The 12,531-nt window shown below is 53.5% G+C and overlaps 1 protein-coding gene across 1 annotated transcript in view; it reads right to left on the bottom strand.

Moving 5' to 3' along the window:
* Positions 1 to 12,274, bottom strand: part of LOC146818005 (uncharacterized) — a 153,311-nt gene extending 141,037 nt beyond the window's left edge. The window contains exon 1 of the mRNA XM_085611483.1: positions 12,099 to 12,274. Within this exon, the coding sequence (XP_085467609.1) occupies positions 12,099 to 12,122 (24 nt within the window). The 5' untranslated portion in view covers positions 12,123 to 12,274. The remainder of the gene's footprint in view (positions 1 to 12,098) is intronic.
* Between the last annotated feature and the right edge of the window lie 257 nt (positions 12,275 to 12,531).

Raw genomic sequence — 12,531 nt, 5'->3', positions numbered from 1 at the left:
ACCAGTACCAACACCACCAGTACCATCACCACCCCAAGTAATACTACCACCACCACTACCACCACCACCAGTACTACCACCAGTACCACCACCAGTCCCACCACCACAACCACCAGTACCACCACCAGTACAACCACCACCAACAGTACCACCACCAGTACCAGTACCACCACCACCAGTACCATCACCACCACCACAACCACCAGTACCACCACCAGTACAACCACCACCAACAGTACCACCACCACCACCAGTACCACCACCACAAGTACCACCACCAGTACCACCACTACCTCCACCAGATTCACCACCACCAGTACTACCACCAGTACCACCACCACCAGTACCAACACCAGTACAACCACCACCAACAGTACCACCACCTGTACCACCACCACCAGTACTACCACCACCAGTACTACTACCACCAGTACTACCACCAGTACAACCATCGGTACCACCACCACCAGTACCACCACCAGCAGTACCATCAGTACCACCACCACTACCACCACCAGTACCACCACCACCAGTACCACCACCAGTACCCCTACCACCACCAGTACTACCACCACCAGTACCACCACCACCAGTACCATCACAACCACCAGTACCACCACTAATACCCCCACCAACACCAGTACTACCACCACCAGTACCACCACCACCAGTACCATCAGTACCACCGCCACCAGTACCACCACCAGTACCACCACCAATACCACTACCTCCACCAGTACCACCACCACCAGTACCATCAGTACCACCACCACCACCACCAGTACCACCACCAGTACCACCACCAGTACCAACACCACCAGTACCACCACCACAAGTACCACCACCACCAGTACCACCACCACCAGTACCACCAGTACAAGTACCACCACCACCAGTCCCACCAGTACCACCACCAGTCCAACCACCAGTACCGCCACAACCACCAGTACCACCACCAGTACAACCACCAACAGTACCACCACCTGTACCACCACCAGTACTACCACCACCAGTACCACCACCGCCACTACTACTACCACCAGTACCACCACCAGTACCAACACCACCAGTACCACCTCCACCACCAGTGCCACCAGTATCACCACCAGTACCTCCACCAGTACCACCACAACCACCAGTACCACCACCAGTACTACCACCACCAACAGTACCACCACCAGTACCACCACCAGTACCACCACCACCAGTACCACCACCACCAGTACCACCACCACCAGTACCACCACAACCACCAATACCACCACCAGTACCCTCACCACCAACAGTACCACCACCAGTACCACCACCAACACTACCACCACCAGTACCACCAACACTACCACCACCAGTACCACCGCCACTAGTACCACCACCAGTACCACCACCAGTACCACTACCTCCACCAGTACCACCACCAGTACCACCACCAGTACCACCACCCCCACCAGTACAATCAGTACCAACACCACCAGTACCACCACCACCAGTACCACCACTAATACCACCACCAGTACCACCACCAGTACCACCACAAGTACCACCACCATCACCAGTACCACCACCACCAGTACCACCACCACCAGTACCACCAGTACCACCACCACCACCACCGCCAGTGCCACCACCACCAGTACTACCACCAGTACCACCACCAGTACCACCACAACCACCAGTACCACCACCAGTACAACCACCACCAACAGTACCACCACCTGTACCAGCACCACCAGTACTACCACCACCAGTACCACCACCAGCAGTACCATCAGTCCCACCACCACCACCACCACCACCAGTACCACCACCACCAGTACCACCACCACTAGTACCACCACAATCACCAGTACCCCTATCACCACCAGTACTACCACCAGCAGTACCACCACCAGTACCACCACCACCAGTACCACCACCAGTGTTACAACACCCACCAGTACCACCACCCCCACCACCACCAGTACTACCACCACCAACAGTACCACCACCACCAGAACTACCTCCACCAGTACCACCACCACCACTACTACTACCACCAGTACCACCACCAGTACCAACACCACCAGTACCAGCACAACCTCCACCACCAGTGCCACCAGTATCACCACCAGTACCTCCACCAGTACCACCACCACCACCAGTACCACCACCAGCAGTACCATCAGTACCACCACCACTACCACCACCAGTACCACCACCACCAGTACCACCACCAGTACCCCTACCACCACCAGTACTACCACCACCAGTACCACCACCACCAGTACCATCACAACCACCAGTACCACCACTAATACCCCCACCAACACCAGTACTACCACCACCAGTACCACCACCACCAGTACCATCAGTACCACCGCCACCAGTACCACCACCAGTACCACCACCAGTCCCACCACCACCACCACAACCACCAGTACCACCACCAGTACAACCACCACCAACAGTACCACCACCAGTACCAGTACCACCACCACCAGTACCATCACCACCACCACAACCACCAGTACCACCACCAGTACAACCACCACCAACAGTACCACCACCACCACCAGTACCACCACCACAAGTACCACCACCAGTACCACCACTACCTCCACCAGATTCACCACCACCAGTACTACCACCAGTACCACCACCACCAGTACCACCACCAGTACAACCACCACCAACAGTACCACCACCTGTACCACCACCACCAGTACTACCACCACCAGTACTACTACCACCAGTACTACCACCAGTACAACCATCGGTACCACCACCACCAGTACCACCACCAGCAGTACCATCAGTACCACCACCACTACCACCACCAGTACCACCACCACCAGTACCACCACCAGTACCCCTACCACCACCAGTACTACCACCACCAGTACCACCACCACCAGTACCATCACAACCACCAGTACCACCACTAATACCCCCACCAACACCAGTACTACCACCACCAGTACCACCACCACCAGTACCATCAGTACCACCGCCACCAGTACCACCACCAGTACCACCACCAATACCACTACCTCCACCAGTACCACCACCACCAGTATCATCAGTACCACCACCACCACCACCAGTACCACCACCAGTACCACCACCAGTACCAACACCACCAGTACCACCACCACAAGTACCACCACCACCAGTACCACCACCACAAGTACCACCACCACCAGTCCCACCAGTACCACCACCAGTCCAACCACCAGTACCGCCACAACCACCAGTACCACCACCAGTACAACCACCAACAGTACCACCACCTGTACCACCACCAGTACTACCACCACCAGTACCACCACCGCCACTACTACTACCACCAGTACCACCACCAGTACCAACACCACCAGTACCAGTACAACCTCCACCACCAGTGCCACCAGTATCACCACCAGTACCTCCACCAGTACCACCACAACCACCAGTACCACCACCAGTACTACCACCACCAACAGTACCACCACCAGTACCACCACCACCAGTACCACCACCAGTACCACCACCACCAGTACCACCACCACCAGTACCACCACCACCAGTACCACCACAACCACCAATACCACCACCAGTACCCTCACCACCAACAGTACCACCACCAGTACCACCACCAACACTACCACCACCAGTACCACCAACACTACCACCACCAGTACCACCGCCACTAGTACCACCACCAGTACCACCACCAGTACCACTACCTCCACCAGTACCACCACCAGTACCACCACCAGTACCACCACCCCCACCAGTACCATCAGTACCAACACCACCAGTACCACCACCACCAGTACCACCACTAATACCACCACCAGTACCACCAGTACCACCACCAGTACCACCACAAGTACCACCACCATCACCAGTACCACCACCACCAGTACCACCACCACCAGTACCACCAGTACCAGTACCACCACCACCGCCAGTGCCACCACCACCAGTACTACCACCAGTACCACCACCAGTACCACCACAACCACCAGTACCACCACCAGTACAACCACCACCAACAGTACCACCACCTGTACCAGCACCACCAGTACTACCACCACCAGTACCACCACCAGCAGTACCATCAGTCCCACCACCACCACCACCAGTACCACCACCACCAGTACCACCACCACTAGTACCACCACAATCACCAGTACCCCTATCACCACCAGTACTACCACCAGCAGTACCACCACCAGTACCACCACCACCAGTACCACCACCAGTGTTACAACACCCACCAGTACCACCACCAGTACTACCACCACCAACAGTACCACCACCACCAGAACTACCACCACCAGTACCACCACCACCACTACTACTACCACCAGTACCACCACCAGTACCAACACCACCAGTACCAGCACAACCTCCACCACCAGTGCCACCAGTATCACCACCAGTACCTCCACCAGTACCACCACCACCACCAGTACCACCACCAGCAGTACCATCAGTACCACCACCACTACCACCACCAGTACCACCACCACCAGTACCACCACCAGTACCCCTACCACCACCAGTACTACCACCACCAGTACCACCACCACCAGTACCATCACAACCACCAGTACCACCACTAATACCCCCACCAACACCAGTACTACCACCACCAGTACCACCACCACCAGTACCATCAGTACCACCGCCACCAGTACCACCACCAGTACCACCACCAATACCACTACCTCCACCAGTACCACCACCACCAGTACCATCAGTACCACCACCACCAGTACCACCACCAGTACCACCACCAGTACCACCACCACCAGTACCACCACCACAAGTACCACCACCACCAGTACCACCAGTACAAGTACCACCACCACCAGTCCCACCAGTACCACCACCAGTCCAACCACCAGTACCGCCACAACCACCAGTACCACCACCAGTACAACCACCAACAGTACCACCACCTGTACCACCACCAGTACTACCACCACCAGTACCACCACCGCCACTACTACTACCACCAGTACCACCACCAGTACCAACACCACCAGTACCAGTACAACCTCCACCACCAGTGCCACCAGTATCACCACCAGTACCTCCACCAGTACCACCACAACCACCAGTACCACCACCAGTACTACCACCACCAACAGTACCACCACCAGTACCACCACCACCAGTACCACCACCAGTACCACCACCACCAGTACCACCACCACCAGTACCACCACCACCAGTACCACCACAACCACCAATACCACCACCAGTACCCTCACCACCAACAGTACCACCACCAGTACCACCACCAACACTACCACCACCAGTACCACCAACACTACCACCACCAGTACCACCGCCACTAGTACCACCACCAGTACCACCACCAGTACCACTACCTCCACCAGTACCACCACCAGTACCACCACCAGTACCACCACCCCCACCAGTACCAACACCACCAGTACCACCACCACCAGTACCACCACTAATACCACCACCAGTACCACCACCAGTACCACCACCAGTACCACCACAAGTACCACCACCATCACCAGTACCACCACCACCAGTACCACCACCACCAGTACCACCAGTACCAGTACCACCACCACCGCCAGTGCCACCACCACCAGTACTACCACCAGTACCACCACCAGTACCACCACAACCACTAGTACCACCACCAGTACAACCACCACCAACAGTACCACCACCTGTACCAGCACCACCAGTACTACCACCACCAGTACCACCACCAGCAGTACCATCAGTCCCACCACCACCACCACCACCACCACCAGTACCACCACCACTAGTACCACCACAATCACCAGTACCCCTATCACCACCAGTACTACCACCAGTACTACCACCAGCAGTACCACCACCAGTACCACCACCACCAGTACCACCACCAGTGTTACAACACCCACCAGTACCACCACCCCCACCACCACCAGTACTACCACCACCAACAGTACCACCACCACCAGAACTACCACCACCAGTACCACCACCACCACTACTACTACTACCACCAGTACCACCACCAGTACCAACACCACCAGTACCAGCACAACCTCCACCACCAGTGCCACCAGTATCACCACCAGTACCTCCACCAGTACCACCACAACCACCAGTACCACCACCCGTACCCCTACCACCACCAACAGTACCACCACCAGTACCACCACCAGTACCACCACCACCAGTACCACCACCACCAGTACCACCACCAGTACCACCACAACCAAAAGTACCACCACGAGTACCCTCACCACCACCAGTACTACCACCACCAGTACCACCACCACCACTACCACCACCAGTACCACCACCACCAACACTACCACCACCAGTACCACCGCCACTAGTACCACCACCAGTACCACCACCAGTACCACTACCTCCACCAGTACCACCACCAGTACCACCACCAGTACCACCACCCCCACCAGTACCATCAGTACCAACACCACCAGTACCACCACCACCAGTACCACCACTAATACCACCACCAGTACCACCACCAGTACCACCAGTACCACCACAAGTACCACCAGTACCACCACCATCACCAGTATCACCACCACCAGTACCACCAGTACCAGTACCACCGCCAGTGCCACCACCAGCAGTACTACCACCAGTACCACCACAACCACCAGTACCACCACCAGTACAACCACCACCAACAGTACCACCACCTGTACCAGCACCACCAGTACCACCACCACCAGTACCACCACCAGCAGTACCATCAGTCCCACCCCCACTACCACCACCACCAGTACCACCACCACCAGTACCAGTACCACCACCACCACTAGTACCACCACAACCACCAGTACCACCACCAGTACCCCTATCACCACCAGTACTACCACCAGCAGTACCACCACCAGTACCACCACCACCAGTACCACCACCAGTACCACCACCACCAGTGTCACAACACCCACCAGTACCACCACCCCCACCACCACCAGTACTACCACCAACAGTACCACCACCACCAGAACTACCACCACCAGTACCACCACCACCACTACTACCACCAGTACCACCACCAGTACCACGCCACTAGTACCACCACTAGTACCACCACCAGTACCACCTACACCAGTACCACCACCAATACCACTACCTCCACCAGTACCACCACCAGTACCATCAGTACCACCACCACCACCAGTACCACCACCACCAGTACCACCACTAGTACCACCACCAGTACCACCACCAGTTCCACCAGTACCACCACCATAACCAGTACCACCACCACCACCATCACCAGTACCAACACCACCAGTACCACCACCACAAGTACCAGCACCACCAGTACCACCACCACCAGTAACAGCAGTACAAGTACCACCACCACCACTACCACCAGTACCACCACCAGTACCGCCACAACCACCAGTACCACCACCAGTACAACCACCACCAACAGTACCACCACCTGTACCACCACCAGTACTACCACCACCAGTACAACCACCGCCACTACTACTACCACCAGTACCACCACCAGTACCACCACCACCAGTACCAGTACAACCTCCACCATCAGTGCCACCAGTATCACCACCAGTACCTCCACCAGTACCACCACAACCACCAGTACCACCACCAGTACCCCTACCACCACCAGTACTACCACCACCAACAGTACCACCACCAGTACCACCAGTACCACCACCAGTACCCCTACCACCACCAGTACTACCACCACCAACAGTACCACCACCAGTACCACCAGTACCACCACCAGTACCACCACAACCACCAGTACCACCACCAGTACCCTCACCACCACCAGTACTACCACCACCAACAGTACCACCACCAGTACCACCACCACTACCACCACCAGTACCACCACCACCACTACTACCACCACCAGTACCACCGCCACTAGTACCACCAGTACCACCAGTACCACCACCAGTACCACTACCTCCACCAGTACCACCACCAGTACCACCACCAGTACCACCACCCCCACCAGTACATCAGTACCAGCACCACCAGTACCACCACTAGTACCACCACCAGTACCACCACCAGTACCACCACCAGTACCACCATAAGTACCACCACCATCACCAGTACCACCACCACCAGTACCACCAGTACTAGTACCCCCACCACCGCCAGTGCCACCACCACCAGTACTACCACCAGTCCCACCACCACCAGTACCACCACAACCACCAGTACCACCACCAGTACAACCACCACCAACACTACTACCACCTGTACCACCACCACCAGTACTACCACCACCAGTACCACCACCACCAGTACCACCACCAGCAGTACCATCAGCCCCACCACCACTACCACCACCAGTACCACCACCACCAGTACCACCACCACCACTAGTACCCCCAGTACCACCACAACCACCAGTACCACCACCAGTACTACCACCAGTACTTCCACCACCAGTACCACCACCACCAGTATCACTACAACCACCAGTACCACCACCCCCACCACCACCAGTACTACCACCACCAACAGTACCACCACCACCAGCACTACCACCACCAGTACCACCACCACCACTACTACCACCACCAGTACCACCACCAGTACCACCACCACTAGTACCACCACCAGTACCACCACCACCAGAAGCACCACCACCAGTACCATTACCTCCACCAGTACCACCACCACCACCAGTACCACCAGTACAATCAGTAGCACCACTAGCACCACCAGTACCACCACTAGTACCACCACCATTGCCACCACCAGTACCATCACCAGTACCCCCCCCACCCCCAGTATTACCACCACCATCAGTACCACCACCACCAGTACCACCACCAGTACCGCCACCACCAGTACCACCACCACCCACACCAACACTACCAGTACCACCACCACTACTACCAGTACCATCACCACCGCTACCAGTGCCACTATCACTACCACAGTACCACCACCACCACTACCAGTACCACCACCAGCACCAGCACCACCACCATTACCAGTACCACTAGTATCAGTACCACCACCAGTATCACAACCACCAGTACCACCACCACCACAGTACCAGTACCACCTGTACCACCGCCACCAGTACCACCACCACCAGTACAACCAGTACCAGTACCACCACCACCACCAGTACCACCACCACCTGTACCACCACTACCAGTACTACCACTAGTACCACCACTAGTACCACCACCACTAGTACCAGCACCACCAGTACCAGCACCACCACCAGCACCAGTACAAACACCACCACCAGTACCACCACCACCAGTACTACCACCACCAGTACCACCACCACCACCAGTTCCACCACCACCACCACCACCAGTACCACCAGTGCCACCACCACCAGTACCACCACCACTACCACCACCGGTGCCACCAGTACCACCACCACAAATACCACAACCAGTACCTCTAGTACCACCACCAGTACAACCACCACTACCACCAGTACCACCACCACAAATACCACCACCAGTACAAACACCAGTACCACCACCACCAGTACTACTACCACCAGTGCCACCACCAGTACTAGTACCACCAGTACCACCACCAGTATCACCACCACCAGTACCACCACCACCAGTACCACCACCATTACCAGTACCACCAGTACCACCACCACTTGTACCACCACCACCAGTACTAGTACTACCAGTACCACCAGTACCAGTACAAATAACACCAGTACCACCACCAATACTACCACCACCAATACCACCAGGACCAGTACCAGCACCAATACCACCAGTACCACCACCAATACCACCACCACCAGTACCGCCGGTACCACTACCACCAGTACCAGTACCACCCCCCCCAGTACCAACAGTACCAGTACCACCACCACCACTACTACTATCACTACCAGTACCACCAATACCACCACCACCAATACCACCACCATCACCTCAGCGCCGCTCGCTCACTAGTAATAGCAGGGGCACTGTACGTGGCCGGAGCTGCAGCGGAGACCATCTATCCCTCCCTCCATTCGTGCCATAAAGCACAGCCCGCCCTGCAACAGGAGGTGAAGACAGGGCCCTACTACAGCTGGAGTGTTTATTAGGCTAAAGATAGCAATGACATTACGCAATGCCACACTGCACACTCAAATCACGTAGAGGGCAGGAAATAGCCCCCCACTCCCGCTCTTCCTACTGAGCTGCGACAGTGTAATCACAGTGCGAAAGGTGTTGGAGCACTTTGTTAGTGTTTATAGCTCGGATCATATGTAACTCACACTTCACACTTTGTGTCTGTGTAACTTACAACACTTACACATCTTCTTCACTGCACTATTTATCACTACTTTGAAGCCGTCGCAGGCCCGTCTCTTCCTCTGATATTTACAATCTAACAAGCAGTAGAGAAGGCCCTTTATTGCAATGCAATAGTTCTTGCATTTGCGAGAGTTTAAGCTATTAGTATCGTAAATGACAATGCCTTTTATTTACTTTTTAAAACTCAAAACGTAAATAAAACGCATTGACATTTACAATGGCAATAGCTCAAACTTGCGTGAATGCGAGACCTATTGCATTGCAAATGCTTGTTCTTGTATAGCCCTACTCATCCCAATGCAGGGTGTCAGAGCGCTTTACATCAACACACGCACATTACATGTACAATACATTATATACGTTTGTGAAAATATGTACAGGATGTGGTACATAAAACGGGGGGATTACAAGGTGTAGAAGTCACATATCATCTTCCATAGCTCACTGTACTATTATACTCGCAATGCGCTCAAACGTACACATGATAGACCTGCCAAACATATATGTGAGGGCTTTAGATCTGATGTCACTTCTTGTGATGCCACTTCCTGTAAAGTCATGGCTTGTGATGCCACTTTCTATGATGTCAATTCCTGTGATGCCATGTGTGATGTCATGTGCTGTTGTGTCATGCACTGTGATGTCATGTGCCGTGCTGTCGCACGCCGTGATGTCGCGCGCTGTGCTGTCTAACTAGGTTAGTCCCCCCACTTCTTTTCTTAGGACTTGTGCCCTCAATACAGTAGAGCAAAATACTGAGATCAATGATCACCCACAAAAGGGTGGTGCAGTCACAGATTGAGAACAAAGTAAGTGTGGGAGGGTGGTGAAGAGACCTTACAAGTTATGCAACTTTGTTTGAGAATAAGCATTGTGATGTTTCCAAAGGTTACTTATGTGGACGCATTCTTATGTTCTAGTCAAAAGTGTATTATTTTTAGGCAATAAGAAGTACATTTTGGATACGTTATTTAAGCTCTCAGTTTCAGTATACAAATTGAGCGTTATATTTTTCTTTTTTGGCGTTACTTTAATGTCATCTGTGCATGACCTGGGAGAGGGGGGACACCGTCTACCTATTCCCAAGTCATTGTGATGTAAGTAGGTTCTAATTTGGGCGTAGGTGACTGTGGTCAATTGGAGGAAGAGAGGCTGACTAAACGGGCGCCAATGTCCTCTGTGCTGTGTCAGGGCACTGAAATAAAGCACCTGCTGAACCTCTGCTGGTGTACGAGTAATAATTACAAGAGGTTATTTGTACACGATGCTTGTTGCCTGATTTACATGCGAACCATATTTACGCCTAGGTTGAACCGGAGGCTCTAAAAGCCAAGCCAAACCATTCACTCGGCTCTTAACTGTTAACTAGTGGTTTCACCCTTTGTGCAATACAGGCACAACAGTTCCACAATATGTAGTTTTTTTGCATATATACTACGAAAATGTAACTCTGCGAAATGTTATACTTTAAATTTATGTATATCCTCAACTGCTCCGTTGTCCAAGTAAGTCAAAATAAAAATCAATAAACATTATTTTAAAATATATAAATATATATAGTGGGTTCACCCACCGCTACTTCTTATGCCTTTACATTCAGAGACCTGTCGTCACGTATATATATAAGATCACCACTCCGCCTCCACGGAATTAAACCCGAGTTAATAGAGCTAGACAAGAAACATATCGTAACTCGGCTTTCACATCCTAGGAGTGCCACTTCCAGACCTGCTCCTGTAAAGGCTCTCCGTCGTAATTTATGGTAAAAAGTCGATTCCGCTTATTTATTTTTTTACCACGAGTGCCCCACGCGATGTCACTCACCTTATCGAACTCTTGTTGGGGCATTTCTGTACAGATACCAATTTAAAGCTTGTTTACTCGTTTCCAGCAGAAATAAGTCAAATGTAATAAAGCAGCGAAACGAACAGCTGAACCCGCCAGAAAAATGCAGACACCCCCGAAAACACAGTAACCAGGAATAGAGTTTAGACACTACCGTAGAGATTCTATTGCGCATGCCCAGAGCTCTGAGCCGCATCTCCAGGAAATGCGCTGCAACTGCAATTTCTACTTTGCGCGATGACGAAGAGTTTCATCCTTCCCTTAGTCCTTCGGGACGGTGCAGGCGCTGATTAGCTCAATCTTTAATTTTGCAGTTTTATTATACCGCAAAAATCGACACGAAGGTATTGATTGGATCGCTTTACATGAGCACCAGTTACATTACACAAAGGTGATTTCCTTTTTGCAGGTA

Source organism: Triturus cristatus, chromosome 6 (genome assembly GCF_964204655.1).
Source record: "Triturus cristatus chromosome 6, aTriCri1.1, whole genome shotgun sequence".
NCBI lineage: Eukaryota > Metazoa > Chordata > Amphibia > Caudata > Salamandridae > Triturus > Triturus cristatus.
Note: the sequence above shows the minus strand (reverse complement) of the source record. Positions and strands in the feature narration are given on the sequence as shown.